This window comes from Artemia franciscana, chromosome 17 (genome assembly GCF_032884065.1).
Source record: "Artemia franciscana chromosome 17, ASM3288406v1, whole genome shotgun sequence".
Taxonomy (NCBI): domain Eukaryota; kingdom Metazoa; phylum Arthropoda; class Branchiopoda; order Anostraca; family Artemiidae; genus Artemia; species Artemia franciscana.
Window position 1 is genome coordinate 16813083 of NC_088879.1, and position 16521 is coordinate 16829603.

A 16521-nucleotide genomic window follows, 5' to 3' on the forward strand; every position below is an offset into this window, starting at 1 on the left:
TTATGATATGGGAAATAACTATTCGACGGTATTTTTTACCCATCTTTGATTTAATGTGGCTCTTTACTTTTCTTTGAAAAAACTTCTTTTGTAAAAAAAAATAAGTTAATTTTAGAAGGGTCAGAGGATACGTGGACCGAATCTTTGCTCTTAGATTACTACTAGCGAAGTTCCTGAACCAACAGAAGCTTTTGGTCCTCAGTTTTATAGATAATGACGAGGCCTTCGATTCAGTCGATAAAAGACCCTTAACGAAGGTCTTGTCCTTGTATGGTAAGTCAGATAACTACATTAAAGTGATTAATGTTAATATAGGAGAATAATATTGCTATGGCTGAGGTAAGAATTGAGGTTAGTATCTGGCTTCACATTGAATCAGGAGTTAAGGAAGGTTGACTTTATCCCCATTTATATAATTACCAAAGACCTTAGATTCTCCTGAACCATCAATGGCGCATAGGGCGTCGACGAAACCTCTCTATTCATAACGAAGCTGTGCGGCTGCAGTGATATCTTCCCATTGTGGAGTGTGAGGGGAATGTTGGCCTCTTTCAGGTACCGATTATACAACCCTCCGCAGCGTCTGGTGCTTTGGTCAGCCTCGTCTCCTTCAGGCTGCAACTGATACACTCTTGAGGGCAGTCTGTCTTCGGGCATGCATAGAACATGACCCAAATACGTCCATCTTCATTTCTTGATAACTTTGGTCACTATGGGCTGGTTGGTTTTCAGCTACATTCCCTAATTAGTAATTTTCTGATGCCAACTGATTTTGAAGATATTTCGAAGACAAATGTTTTCAAATCCAAGGATGCGTTTCTCCAGTTGTTGGTTGAGTTTCCAGTATTCACTGGCGTACACCAATATATACAACATATTGTTGTTGAACAGGCGCAAATTTAAACGAAATGAGGACTTGTTACTTTTCTCCAATTTGTGTGAGTCGGTTGAAGGCGCCTGATACTTACCCAATTCTACTCTTGATTTCAAATTTTCCATCTCCAGTATTCTCAATCAAGCTTCCTAAGTATTAAATTCTTGGACCTGTTCAACAGTTTTATCGAAGCATTGAAGAGCTAAGGGAGGAGAAAGATGTGGAAATACTTTTTGATTTGTAGACGTTGATCGACAATTTGACCTCTCAGGCTTTTTCTGATATTTCATCGAATAGAAGCTATAATTGATCTTTGGGGTCTTCTAGCAGTACTATATCATCTGCAAAATCAAAATCTGCAAGTTGCTTGCTGTTGACGTTTACTCCATACCCAGTAGACTGGCTGAGTACGTAGTCCATAACTACTTTGAATAAAAGTGGTGATAATACACATATTTGTTTGACACCAGTAATGATTTTGAAGTAACTTGTAACTCCGTTTCTTGTTTGTACACAGCATTCTGTTTCTTTGTACAGAGCGAACATATGTTTCTTTGTACAGAGCGAAGATACAGCTTTTTATTCAATTCCTTTGAGTCTTCAACCAGCATTCTCAGTATAAAAATTCTGTCTGCACATGATCTTCCAGGTCGGAAGCCGTGTTGTTCACCACGAAGATGTTGGTCCAGTTTCTGCTGTAGTCACTGTAGAATAATAATTGTCATAAATTTACTAGGTATCGAGATTATGTTAATGCCTCTCCAGGTGCCACGAACAAGCGTGTCAGCTTTTGAGAACAGCTTAATAATAGTTTCTTTCGTCCAGTCCCTAGGCACTTTCTGGTCGCTCCAAATCTGAGTTAGCAGCTCAATCCGAACTGTTATGCAGTCACGGATTGAAGTTTTCAGCATCTCAGATGTAATACCATCTACTTCTGGCATTCTTCCGTTCTTCAGCTTTCTGACGGCGGTTATGATTTCTTCTGGAAACGGTGGCTCTTCTTTTACATCAAAAATCATAAAGGAAGTGTCAGATAATATATCTCAGTAATCAAATCTCGGTCTATTCAGTAAGTTCTCGAAGTGGGTTGCCCACCCCTCGTCAATCTTCAAAGGATCTGTCAAAAGGGCTCCGTTCTCGTCCTTTACTAGATTAGTTCTGTTAGACTTGACTCCAATCATCTCATTTGTTAATCTATGGACTGTTTTCGAATCTCCCTTCTTTGCTGCTTCTTCCACCAAAGCTGCTTTGAGTTCAATAAGTTGACTTTTGTCGGCTCGGGCACTCTTCTTTACTTGTTTGTCCATTTCTCTATATAAGTCTTGCAGATAAATCAATTCAGATGCGTCTGAAGACAAAATGGAAAGTTTGGCGGATTTTCTTACATCAATTAGTTTCCAGGTTCGTTCAAAGATTCATCTTTCTTTTTTTTTTTTCTTATAGCCTAATTTCTTTTTCGCAACTTCTCTGTACGTGCTTTTCAGTTTCTCCGAAATACTTTCGACATTAGTATTTGGTTCTAACTCCGATTTCAAGGCTTCAAATCTATTTGAAAGTTCTAGCTGGAACATTCGTGTTGTTTCCTTGTCGTTCAGTTTCTAATCACTGAAGGGTTTGTGTGTTGTCGATTTATTGTTTTTCTGTATCTCTTTTAACTTTAGATGGATCTTGGCCATCATGAGGCCATGGTCTGATTGTATATCAGCGCCTCTCTAGCTTCTTACATCGAGAAGACTCTTCTGACACTTGCGTGAGAAGAGGAGGAGATCGATCTGGTTGCACATGCACCCATCTGGTGAAGTTCATGTATATTTGTGGATAGTCTTATGTTGAAACAATGTATTCAGGGAGAAGTCGTCAAGTAACGCTCCATTTTCGTCACCCATTCCATGTTGTCCCTTTACTTCAGGACAGTAAGTGTGACAAGATCCTACTTTTGCAATAAGATCACATTTATATAGTACTACTACTAAAACTACTACTTCTACCGTGACTACTATTATGTGCATACAAGTTGTCAAAAGGGCGTATCAGCAATATCTTAGGAACGACTTAGAGTAATAAGTTGAAATTTTGAGCCCATGACGAGGTGGACGTTCAATAGACTAGAAACTAATATATGTATACTACTGCTACTATTGCAACTGCTACCACGAATACTATTATTACTAAGGCGAAGGGTATTAAGATAAATTTCAGGGAATCTTGAGGGGAAAGTTGAGCTAAATCAAACACACTATATGCATGCAGGTTATCAAAAGTGCGTTTCAGCAATATCTTGGGAGCGGCTTAGAGCATTAAGTTGAAATTTTGAGGGCATATTGTGGGCGATGTTGGAGTGACCAAAAGGAAATTTTGCATGCTACTACCACTACTTCTATTGCTGCTATTACAACTGCAAATGTTGAGCGGATGAACTAAATCAAAACACAAGATGTACAAACAGGTTGTAAAAAAGAAGTGTCAACAACGTCCCAGGAACTGCCCAGGCTATTGAAATGAAGCCTTCATGGTATGTTGAGAGGGATGTCGAAAACTAAAATGCGCTATGTGTACAGTGCTTCTGCTAGTAATACTACTGCTACTACTGCCGATGCTAAAGAAATGAAGCTGAAGCTTTCAGGATATGTCTAAGGGGAAGTACAACTTAATCAGTACGTGTATGTAGGTCGTCAAAAAGATGCATCAGCAATATCTCAGGAACGACTTAAGAGTTTTGAGCTCAAACTTTTGGAATATGTTAAACTAATCGAAATACACTTACTGGTACTACCACAAATGATACTATGATTACTGCTACAGTTGAGGCTAATGGTATCCAGATGAAACTTTCAGGGAATGTTTTGGGGAAGTTTTGAACTAAATAAGAAAACACTATGTGCATGGATGCTGCCAAAAGGGTGTATCAGCTATGTCTCAGTAACGGATTGGGTATTAAGTTACAAACTTCAGTATCCGTCGACGCGAATGATGAGCTAACCAAAAAGAATTATGTACATGCTACTAATAGTACCCTACTAATGGGTGAAATTTTATGGAAATGAAAGGGATGTTGATCTAAATCAAAACACTATGTGTATGAAGGTTGTCAAAAAGAAGCACGAACAATATCTCAGGAAAAACTTTGATTATTAATTAGACACTTTTAGGGCTTGTAGAGGTGGATGTTGAAGCAGCCAAAACCCAAGAGTATTAAGTAGATACTTTCAGGACATGTTGAGGGGGATGTTAAAGTAACAAAATGGCACTGTGTCAATTCCAACACTGTAGCTACTACACCTACTACTGAGGTTAAGGGTGGTAATTCTAAAACTTTCAAGAAATTTCTAGAGGATGTTGAACTAAATCGAAACACGCTATATTCATGCAGGTTGTCAAAGGAGCTGTAAAACTAAACCGAAATAAACCTGTTCCAATAATTGTATCTTTTTTTGAAATAGATACTCCAATGCCCCCCTCCCCCTATAAAGTTTAGACCTGTGGTATACCTAGGAGCAGGTAATCAAAATATTTTTTATTTTGTGAAAAACATTGCTTAAATCAAAAATAAAGAATGTTAAGGAACTGAATTCACCTGCGAATGCTATGCATAGTCGTAAGTTAGAGAGGGTTTCTAATGAAAGCTACATGAAACATGAAAGCTATGCTTAGTTATGCATCCATATTGTCAAAAGGGTGTCGGTGGAATGCCCCTCACGACATTACATTCGAACTTCAAGTATGTAGTTGGGGGTGTTAAACTAAAACAAAAGACACTATATGTATCCTGTTTGGTCCAAAGGGGATATCTATGATAATCCAGGGACGACTATAGGTATTAACTTAAAATTGTCAGAATATGTTGAGTGCAGAATTGAGGTGAATCAGAACATATGCATCCCAGGTTGCCAAAACGATGTATTTGCGAACATTAAAGGAATCTGATGAAACATTAAAGGAATTAAGTTTAAAATTTCGGGGCATGTCTGGGGGGGATGAGATGGGATAGTTGATTAATATTTGTCAATATTCAAGGTTGTAACATGACGGGGAATAGGATTCCGTCAGCCCACAAGAACCCCAAAGATTCTGCACATTTTCAACACAAATATTTGATTTTTTCCGTATTCATCAATCCTAAGCATTATAGTACAACTATCATTTAGAATTGTTGCAAAATTGTTTCCAAAGTATAAACAATTTGAGTATGAAAAACTAAATTATTGAGCCTTCCTCATTTTTGAACTGAATTTAAAAAGCTATGTTTTGGCACATATCACATACCTTAGGTCTTGAGCCGCATGTCTAATTCAATCCATTAAAATCAAATTACATTCAAAAGTCGATTATTCAAATTAATTTTAAAAGGTTAAATTTGATTAAGAATTAAAGATGTCATTAAATTATGATAAAAACAAAAACAAAACTTTTTTTCTGATAAATCAGAGAAAAAAGGTTCCACCTTTGATTTACGATTCTCGCAAATGAATCAGTTCGGAAGATATTAAACATTTTTGATGAAGTGATACAACAATAAAAAAATTTCTAGGCTTCAAAGGTCAACAAAATTTGACCTTTTCCTGCTGACTTCTGATATGTGTGCGAATTCAAATGTGTTTTCACAATCTTTTAACTACTTACCAATTGCAGAGAAAAATCTTTAAGTTCAGTTTAGCGGCAAAATTTGACAATGTAACCATTTTTCTTTCTGGCACTCAAACTTTTGTGATTTGTTTTTTTTTGAGACGCAGGAAAATCCACCATGAAAGACCTCGATAGCTAAAACACAAACCTGTGAGACCTATAGCATAAGTAACTACTAAATCTAACTATATTTCAGGATCAACCTAAATGATTTTTCCCATCTAAATAGAGATATCGATATAGAAACCTTCACTGAAACTATTCCCGACACCCGTTGTACAATGAGGCGAACGATGTTGCAAAATAAAGGAACCAGTCCAAGAACATTTCAGACATACTGAGTAAAAGCATGAAAAAGCCACCATAATTAGTTACTGGTGCTACAAAAAATAAACAACAAAAAGAAGCATCCGAAGAAAAGTAATGGAAGCTTTTTCTTTCTTAGCTGGTTACCAACATGTTTTTGTCCCCAAACAATTCAAATCTTGGATCCTAAGAAACGGATTTTAAAATAGTTTTCAAAGTGACTTCGTCTCAAATTTTACTTTGACATTTTAAAAACCAAAAGTTTCACTTAAATATGTATACTGACACTGCTACTTTTTTGTTGGGAATAAAGTTCACGATTATGTCTTTTATACCCCTTGCAAAAAAAAACACCAACTAGAAAATATATATAAATGTTCAAAAATATATTTTTCTGGCAGCATATTCATAACTCAAATAAAAATTTTACTTACTGGCACACTTTTCAAAGGTGTTACATGCTGAAATAGAACCTAAAAACTACGCAAGGGCAGTAATTTTTTTCATAGAATTTGCTCATACTTTTGGTCAGATTCAGATACAAAATACTCCTACATGACATATGGGACCAGTCCCTTTACTTTGCCTTAAGCTTGCTTAAGATAAAGATTTGAAGAGGGGGGGGGGGGGTAATTTACACTTGAATTTGGGAAAACCCCTTTCAAGCTTATGCAAGTTACAGCAACAAGATCCGAACCAGCATAATCATCAAAAGAATTAGAGCAGTCGGGGGCGTGTTCATCAAGCACAAATATGGAAGATATGAACAATAAAGACTCCAAACAATATGAAACTAGGTGTAAAATAAACTAAGAAAAGAATAAAATCACCTCTTTATGAGGAGTGGCTTTTGTATTTTGCCATCTTGATGCTTGTGTCTCTCGCAATTCCCGTGCCTCTGCTAATAAAGGAGTCAGGATTGAGGAAGTCTGAGAGGTCTTAATAAACGGATGCTGCAAAAGCTCAGCGGCAGTGGCTCTTTCTTGAGGGTTCTTTACTAAGCACCTATAGAAATTACACCAAATGAAATTAACAAACCAAAGATTCACTAAACGAAACTCATGTGGTATGGTTACCTTTTTGCTACTTAAAAACTAAAGAGCGTGAGAAAAACACTAAACACAACAAGCGAGATACTTAAAATAAACCGATTTTTAAAAATAAAAAAAAAACTTCAAAAAATCTCTGTTTCAAGAGCATTTAAACCAACGCAAATAAGCTTGTTGTACGGTCGGAAATACATAACTTTTGGAAACAAGTTGTTCTTTTGTTTTTTAATGAGAAGACTGTTAGAATTAAGTAATGGCAACGGTAAGACTCATTTGAAGCTATAAGACTGCCACAGGGCCCGTACCTCTACAAAATCTTTGAATTTTGCAATTATCTCTAAAATCTCAAACATTTTGCGTATATATAATCTAAATATCATATTTTCGTTTCTATTTACGTCTCATGCCATTTCAAAATCCGTCAATTTTTGCCAAATTAATTTTAAAACCTCTTTGCACCAAAAAAGCTTTTTCTAAAGTACTTGGTAAATCATCAAACAAACAACTACATATGTCATGGAGGAAAATCAAATGACAATCCAAGTGCAAGCAAAACTTTTTGTCAGGTAATTAATCATAAGAGGACTGGAATAGTACATATGACGTGGAAGGGGGGGGAATATAATTATGTAGAAAGATAGCTCAACAGTTATCTCTCTTTCTCTCTCTAAACATAATTGGAGCTTGTACTTAACCTTCTCTGGGAATTGCATCTCGAAGTATATATCCTGGTATCAATAAAAAACACACACACACACATGAAAAGAAGGGGATGAGTATATAAAGCCAACACCCAAACCAAAATCATATCCGATCATCTCCTGTGTTTATGTAGCAATAGGGTTACGATTCTAACTTCTTCTGCTCTATGTAAGTTACAATCTCATAACAGCAAAACGGCAATATGTTCACCAGAGATACATTTAGAATCTTCCTGAGCATCTTTGTATCAGAAATCAGGATCGTAGAATGAAACAGGCTGCTAAATATTATTCCGCAAGGAACATGAAATTACACAGAGTCCACACCTCGAACGCGGCAATTCAAAAAGTGACAAGTTACAAAAGAAATTTGAAATGAATCTAAATTACAAAGCCTTTTCAAAACACCAATATGTAGAAAAATAGCTACCGAAAACTTTTTTCGAGTTTTTCTTGAAGCAAGAAAAGGTCATATTATTATAATGACAATGCTTCTATACTCAAAATTAATTTAATAAATGTACAAATGATACATTCGGGAAAGAACTCCTCCAAGCGGTTGAGAATCACATATCATGCAAAAAAATAAACTAGACCAACCAATCAGACTAAACCTCAGTTTGGCAAGGTAAAACAAAAGTCAAGTAACACATTTTGGATTCCCAAACCTGAGTTTAATTTTGAACAGAGCTACTAGATACTATATTTCTACACTAACCGCAAAAGAACAAAAGCGTTATTATGATTTTGTTTTATCAAATAGTTCGTCGCGGTAAGGAACTGTAGTAAGGAGCGACCCGGCTCAATAGTAACCGAAATTCTACAAAATGGAATTTTGATACCAATAGTTACATCAAAAGAATCGCATTTTAATGCTGATTTTAAGTATGAGTTTCATCGAGAACAGTCTTACCCGTAAAAGTTACGAGCCTGAGAAAATTTGCCTGATTTTAGAAAATAGGGGCAAACACCCCTTAAAAGTCATACAATCTTAACGAAAATCACACCATTAGATTAAGCATATTAGAGAATCCTACTGTAGAAGTTTCAAGCTCCTACAACAAGAGCTAATAGCTCATATGGCACTTGTGGCGAGGCGAGAAGAGCTAAGAGCCAAGAGATCATATGGTATGAGCTCTAACAAAATTCTATGAATCAACAGATTGATTTAAAAAGGAAAATAAGAGGCTTAATGCTGGTCAGTATTTAAAATAAGAGCTCTGAGTCACGATGTCCTTCTAAATATCAAAATTCATTAAGATCCGATCACCCACTCGTAAGTTATAAATACCTAATTTTTTCTAATTTTTCCTCTCCCTTTAGCCCCCCAGATGGTCGAGTCTGGGAAAACGACTTTATCAAGTCAAATTGTGCAGCTCCCTGACACGCCTACCAATTTTCATCGTCCTAGCACGTCCAGAAGCACTAAACTCGCCAAATCACTGAATCCCTCCCCCCAACTCCCCCAAACAGAGCGAATCCAGTACGATTCTGTCAATCACGTATCAAGGACATTTGTTTATTCTATCCACCAAGCTTCATCCCAATTCCTCCACTCCAAGTGTTTTTCCAAGATTTCCCCCTCCAACTCCCCCCAATGTCAAAAAATCTTGTCGGGATTGAAATAAGAGCTCTGAGACATGAACTCCTTCTAAAAATCAAATTTCATTAAGATCCGATCATCTATTCGTAAGATAAAAGTACCCCAATTTTCACGTTTTCCAAGAATTCCGGTTTCCCCCTCCAACTCCCTCCAATGTCATAAGATATGGTCGGAATTTAAAATTGGAACTCTAAAGCACAAGATCCTTCTAAATATGAAATTTCATTAAGATCTGGTCACCCTTTCGTAAGTTACAAATACCTCAATTTTCAAAATTACCCCCCCCCCAATTCTACCAAAGAGAGCAGATCTGGTCCAGTTATGTCAGTCACGTATCTTGGACAGGTTTCTATTCTTCCCATTCAGTTTCATCCTGATCTCACCGCTTAAAGTATTTTCTAAAATTTCCGGTCCCCCCCCCCAATTACGCTTGATCCGGTTGAAATTTAAAATAAGAGATCTGAGTTACGAGGTCCTTCTAAATATGAAGTTTCATGGAGATCCGATCACTCCTTCGTAAGTTAAAAATACCTCATTTTTTCTAATTTTTCAGAAATAACACCCCTCCCCAACTACCCCAAAGAGAGCGGATCCGTTCCGTTTATGTCAATCATGTATCTAGGACTTGTGTTTATTTTTCCCACCAAGTTTCATCCCGATCCCTCCACTCTAAGTGTTTTCCAAGTTTTAGGTTTCCCCCTCCCAATGTCACCAGATCCAGTCGGGATTTAAAATAAGAGCTCTAAGACACGATATCCTTCTAAACATCAAATTTCATTGAGATCCGATCACCCGTTCATAAGTTAAAAATACCTCATTTTTTTCTAATTTTTCAGAAATACCCCCCCTCCCCCCTAACTACCCCAAAGAGAGCGGATCCGTTCCGATCATGTCAATCATGTATCTGGGACTTGTACTTATTTTTCCCATCAAGTTTCAGCCCGATCCCTCCACTCTAAGTGTTTTCCAAGATTTTAGGTTTCCCCCCTCCAACTCCCCCCAATGTCATCAGATCCGGTCGGAATTTGAAATACGAGATCTGAGACACAATATCATTCCAAACATCAAATTTCATTAAGACCCCATCACCCGCTCATAAGTTAAAAATACTTCATTTTCTCTATTTTTTCCAAATTAACCGGCCCCCCACTCCCCCCACATGGTCAAATCGGGAAAACGACTATTCCTAATTTAATCTGGTCCGGTCCCTGATACGCTTGCCAAATTTCATCGTCCTAGCTTACTTGGAAGTGCCTAAAGTAGCAAAACCGGGACCGACAGACAGACAGACAGACCGACAGAATTTGCGATTGCTATAAATCACTTGGTTAATACCAAGTGCCATAAAAATTAAACTATTGCTCAAACACCATAAATACCATATTGCATTTAGATGAAATTATTTTACTTAAAATTTTCAGGAGTTATTCTAGTTTCAGTTGACAAATCAGATTTTTTGTTAACTCCCCCCCCCCCCCTCCGAAAAAAATAAATACTGCATTTTATATAACTATGTCTACAAGCTTCTTATAATGGTAAAAGTTTTTTTGTAAAAATATTGATCTTACGTAAAATATTTTTTTTAATTACAAAAGCACGCAGATGTGACAAATTCCTTATGTTAAACACATGAGCTACAATAGGGGTTATAGAAAAATGCAGTTTTTCTTAAAAAAAAATCGATTATATTTTCAAAATTAACCTCATTAATTACAAAAGATTTTTAACCACATGAACTTCCTTTAAAATGAGCCTTTAAACAGCTCTGCACGATGTTCCAGTTACAAGCTATCTGAGAAGAAAGAGAAAAAAAAATGTCGTATACACAGAATATCATGGTTACAACCACCTTTTTTTATTTTCAAGCCAGTATATTTTTCTTGTTGTTCAAACCAAGAGATGGCAAGTCTCCTAAATAGGGGTGTTGGACACGGCAGTTCTAATAGTGCACTTCTTGTTTTGATCTGTCTCTTGATCTTGTCTGGACTATTATAATTTTTATTAAGGGACGTGATTATGTCTTACTAGGTTTATAGCTACCACTGCAACCCGGATAATTGATAAGCATCACATGAGCCTAAACAACGGGTAGCTGAAATCAAGATTTCTTCGGAAGTACTTTTAAAATCAAATTACCGTTGGTTACCGATCTTTCCGAGAGGGTGCACACTGTTTTGTCTCATGGCCTGGGATCGAGCTGAAACTTTCAGTAAACCTTTTTTTTAAGGGGGAATTAAAGAAGCTCATGATTGTGTTTGGGGGAGATGCAAAATATTTTCCCCGCTCCTCACAAAAGAGTATATATTACGTTCTTTGCTCTTAGGGTAGTGCTATATATTCTGCAAAGAAACAGTGCGAACAAACTTTAGGTTGAATGAAGTCACGTTTCCAATATCCATATAATTAAAAGCTATTAATTAGCTAAAAGTGTTAGTACCTTGAGACAAAATCAATAAAGTCTTGAGACCAACGATCAGGCTCTCGGAAAGAAGGAGGAGGCTTAGTCGGGATCATAAAAATAGCTCGCATAGGATGAATGTCACCATATGGGGGCTTCCCTTCTGCCATTTCCAAAGCTGTTATGCCCAAACTCCAAATGTCGGCAACACAATCATAACCAATTTCTTGTATGACTTCCGGTGCCATCCAAAAAGGTGTGCCAATTACTGTGTTCCGCTTGGCCATTGTATCCTGGAATGCAATTTAATATGTAATATGCATTGGATAACAACATAATATAGTGATAAAATTATTATTATAATAATATAATCAGAAACAATATAGTTAACATATTAATAATAATAAAATCATTAATAATATAGTTATTATATAAAATAGTAACAAAAGCTAAAATAGTAAAATTTGATTTTAATTTAGTTAAATGGACATGCCTGTATTTGTTCTCTCATTCCTTTTGGTTCTTTTATAGGAAGTATGTGTTTACTGTTTTTGGCCGGTAATATTATTACGGCAGGTGGACTCTAAGTTTGGATAAGAACCTCAAAGTGCCAAAATTGATAGGATATAGTCATTGAGTTTTTTTCATCTTATGTTTCAATTCAAGGGAATGTTTCTTGAACCGGGAGTTATTCTAATTTTGTTTTGTTTGATATATGCATGCGCTTATTAATTATGATACACCCTCAGCTATTCTACATTTGAAGTGCCAGTTTAACAAACTGGTTTTCCTTAATTCAAAAAACCATCTCATTCAAATGCATGTCAGCATGCCATCTCTGGCATCAGCTGCATTTCAAATGTCATGCCAACTAAGAGGACAGCACTTTCCTGTTTTAGATTATTTTTTTTTTTCCCACTATGAAGACTGTATGGCTCTTAAAATTATTTAAGATTTTTTAATTTTAAGATTAAAAATTTTAAATTTTTATTATTAAAATTTAAAATTTTTAATTGAAAATTTAAAAAAAATTTTATTTTTTTTTAATTTTAAACTTAAAAAAATTTAAATTTTTAAAATTTTTAAATTTTAAGACTTTAATTTAAGATTTTTTAATTTTTGCCATATGTATTTTTGGGGGATCAGACCTTGACATTCATTTTCTAATGCTAAAAATGAGCTGTATAGCTAAAAAACATAAATAATACAAACTAATTATAAATAATATAAATGTTCAAATCTCTGGTATACGGGGAACTTATCACTAGATACTAAACACTTGATGATATTTATTTATTATTTATTTTATTTTCACCCACACGATATATAAAGTAAATATGGTGGGGTTATAAATATATAAAAAACACGAAAATAAAAACAAATACACACACAAAATCAACGAAAAAAAAAGGATAAGACAGTGGTGAGGGGATAGGCGCGCAGAAGCTGTATGAATCACCAACTTTAAAGGTAAATCAGGAACTGAAAATTTTTAACAAGAATCCGATTGTTTGTCCAAAGTGGAAGATACAGAAGAAATTTGCAAAATATATCAGACTTACAGTGTCTATTCAAAGAAAACATTTAAACAGTGATTCTGGTTCCAGGTATTCAAAATAAAACTCTAATTTGAAGAGGTGCTACTTCAAAGTTCGTAAAAAGGGCTATTCTTTTTCTAATTTTATACTCCACCTTTGATACAGATGAATTGCAGTAAGGAATTCGTTTTCAAATGGTTTCACAACTTTCTCAATTTCAAGAGGTGATATTCTCAAAGTTCGAAAAAAAAGACCATTATTTTTCTAATTTTATGCCCCGCCTTTGGTGCATATATACTGAAGTAAGAAATTCGTTTTCAAACATTTTCACAACTTTCTCTAATTTTAAAAAGAGCAACTCTTAAAGTTTGTAAAGTAAAGGCCATTATTTTTCAAATTTTTTACTCCACCTTTGGTTAATAAATATTGCAGTAGGAAATTCGTTTGCAAACGATTTCACAACTTTCTGTAATTTCAAAAGGTGCTACTTTCAAAGTTCGTAATACAGTCATTATTTTTCTAACTTTATGCCCCACCTGTGAAGCAGATATATAGCAGTTAGGAGCTGTTTCTAAACGGTTTCACGACTTTCTCTAATTTCAAGTAATGCTTCTCTCAAAGTTCGTAAAAAAAAGGCTTTAATTTTCTAATTTTATGCTCCATCTTTGGTGCAGATATGTAGCAGTTTGAAACTCGCTTCCAAACGGTTTCACGACTTTTTCTGATTTCAAGAGGTGCTGCTTTCAAAGTCTGCAAAAAAGGCCATTATTTTCCTAACTTTATTGTGCAGCTTAGGTGCAGACATTGCTGTTAAAAACTATTTTTCGAACAGTCTCTATTTTTTGAGGATTTTATAAAAGCATAATATTACTTTATAAATAAAATATGTGCGGTGGGGGGGGGGGGTGATGGTCCCTCTAAGCATAGCGATAAGCATATAAGGTACCTAAAATCTAACCTAAGTATCACTATTAATTACAAAACTAATACTATAAGATTAATTTTACTTTAATTATTAAAAATTAAATTTTCAAATTAATTAATTAACTTAAAGTAATTGAAAAATATTTATTTTAGAACGGGTGATTGTAGCAAGAACGTCAAACATGATTTGAATGTCAAGACAAACAAATGGTTGGTCGTTAATCAAGTCTGAGAAGGGAGATGGCTAATATTAGGTGGCTAGTATTAAGTCAGCACAGATTTATTGTCACAAAAATTTACCTCAGAAGAAAGGAAAACAGTTAAAACTTTAGAACAAGATTTATAAGTTGTTGAGTTTATTGGATTGTGTCATAATAAATCAATACCTTGGAAGAGGTGACTTCTAAATAACAGGTTTATAATAACTGACTATAAAATCGATAAAATAATTAACTATAAAATTCCGTAAACTTTCCATTCGAAATAAGCTACTTGTGAAATGATACATATCTGTCATGTCTACACTCTCCCCTCAAATATTGTGAATTTTTTCTGATTCTCCTATATTCCTCCTTTACTCTATATAATCCGCTGAATTTTTAGCTGTTTTTTTTCCAAAGCCCTGTCCCTCCGAAACAAAGTCCGGCGCACGTGCTTGCCTGTTATGTTGAATTTTAAAACGAAACGAAGTCTTTCTAGCAACTAGTTATGAGCCTATTGAAATAGGAAACTCACCAATAAAGTGATTATGTTCGTTTAGTGATATATAAATGTGAAAGGTTTAAGTTAAACTGGAAGCAACTCTGAAACTACAATAAATAGAAATTCTCTTAATGTAATATGCAAAATTTTTGTAATTAGACTAGGTAATCGTGGTGCAACAATCCCTTTCATGGCTTAGCCCTTTCTATTCTTAGAATATTTAAATTAAATTCTTGTAATCAACATGAAGAGATTGCTGGATAACAACAAGCGTGGTTGGAAGTGAAAGTTAATTTTCAAGTTGTTCCTTTTCGAGGTGTGAGACCGGTCACATCTAAGGATGGCAAATGAAACGCTAGTTAAAATTAGTTAAAACATTAGTTAAAATTATAAATTCATTACAAACCGTTAACTGTCCCGCCACACCAAAGTCAGCCAGCTTGGCCTGTCCCTGGTTGTTCAGCAATATATTACCAGCCTTTATATCTCTGTGTATCTTCCTTCTGACGTGTAAGTACTCCAAGCCTCTTAAGGTGTCTGCAAGAATTGTAGATATTTCACTTTCTGTGAGAGTTTTTTTCCTTAGCCTCATAATGTCCGATACAGATCCAGCACCACAGTATTCCATCACAATCTAAATAGAATACGACAAGGTAAAAAAAAAAAGAGAATTAGCCAAGAAACAAAAAGACTATGAAATTTACCAAAAAAAAGATAGATTTGGAACTATATTTGATCGAGCCAATAAGTAGTGAGGTACATGAGCCAGTTAATGACATTTTTATATCTTTGAGACTTATTCGACATACTTTTCCCTTTCTGGACTATATTCACGCCTATTCTGGAAATAGATTTCACTCTTATGTATTCATTCACCCTTATACATTTTGGCTGTGATCCTACTTTATCTCCGCCAAAGTATTACGTAATACAGTATCTTCGTATTCATGTGACATACATCGACTTAAATAACGGACCTCTCCCAGTTTGAATACCTATTTCGTTACGTAAATAAACTCTTTATGAAGGGGCGTACCAATGATTTTGGTCTCAGGGGGATGGGGGGATAGCAAAAAAAAAAAAAAATGATTATGTGCAGTTACGTACTACTAGCTTGATCATTTTCTCACCAAAAATCCATAGCCAAATGCTTAAAGAGAACAAGATTTTGTTGGCGACCTCTAGCTCTAATCTTTCAAACAGCGGGACATGTTTTTTCACGTGATCTCAGGGAAAAATGGCCTTTAACTTTGGTCGGAATAGTACAGCGTGGCCAGAATAGTGCCATTAGTAACCAAATAAGATTTTATGGTCTTGCAAACAAATTTATCAAACATCTTATGTTAGAAGTATTCATGCTGGTTGGAACAATTTTATGAAATAGCATTAATAAACTGCTTGGTGAAGGAAAATCATATGCAAACCTTGAAAAGTGGAATATTCATGTAAACTTCTTCTGACCTAAAACCTCAAACATTCATAAAAAATCTATATGAAAAAAAATCCAAAGGACTTTACTTATAGTGGTTAGTAGATAACGGTAAAGCCCTACGAATAGCTTCAAAAAGGCACAAAATTAGCTGTTTACTGTTATTTTTTTTTTTTTTTTTTTAATTCATAATTATTTGGGGTCATTCCATTTTTATCTTGAACATACTGGAGCTCTCAATAAATACAAAGGATCAGGACTTTCCAGAGACTGATGACAAAGCTACAAATACTTCTCAGACTGATGACAAAACTGCAAATACTCATTTGCACAAATTCCTCATTTGTTCTGCATCACAAGAAATACCTCCATGA

General features: G+C 35.2%; 2 protein-coding genes across 5 annotated transcripts in view; one reads left to right on the forward strand and one right to left on the reverse strand.

Annotated features, from left to right (window-relative positions):
• LOC136037928 (ribonuclease 3-like) overlaps positions 1 to 16521 on the forward strand; it is a 104786-nt gene that overhangs the window by 71869 nt on the left and 16396 nt on the right. Inside the window, exon 3 of one of the 2 annotated variants that reach the window (XM_065720791.1) lies at positions 14170 to 14390. The exons of the other annotated variant lie outside the window; for it this stretch is intronic. Within the exon in view, the coding sequence (XP_065576863.1) occupies positions 14170 to 14207 (38 nt within the window). The 3' untranslated portion in view covers positions 14208 to 14390. Of the gene's footprint in view, positions 1 to 14169; positions 14391 to 16521 lie in introns of those variants that run through there. 2 annotated transcript variants of the gene reach the window in all.
• LOC136037925 (serine/threonine-protein kinase 3-like) overlaps positions 1 to 16521 on the reverse strand; it is a 50234-nt gene that overhangs the window by 12350 nt on the left and 21363 nt on the right. For all 3 annotated transcript variants that reach the window (XM_065720785.1, XM_065720787.1, XM_065720786.1), the window contains exons 5-7: positions 15125 to 15352; positions 11594 to 11847; positions 6634 to 6808 (exon numbers count right to left, since the gene is read on the reverse strand). In XM_065720785.1, the coding sequence (XP_065576857.1) occupies positions 6634 to 6808; positions 11594 to 11847; positions 15125 to 15352 (657 nt within the window). The remainder of the gene's footprint in view (positions 1 to 6633; positions 6809 to 11593; positions 11848 to 15124; positions 15353 to 16521) is intronic.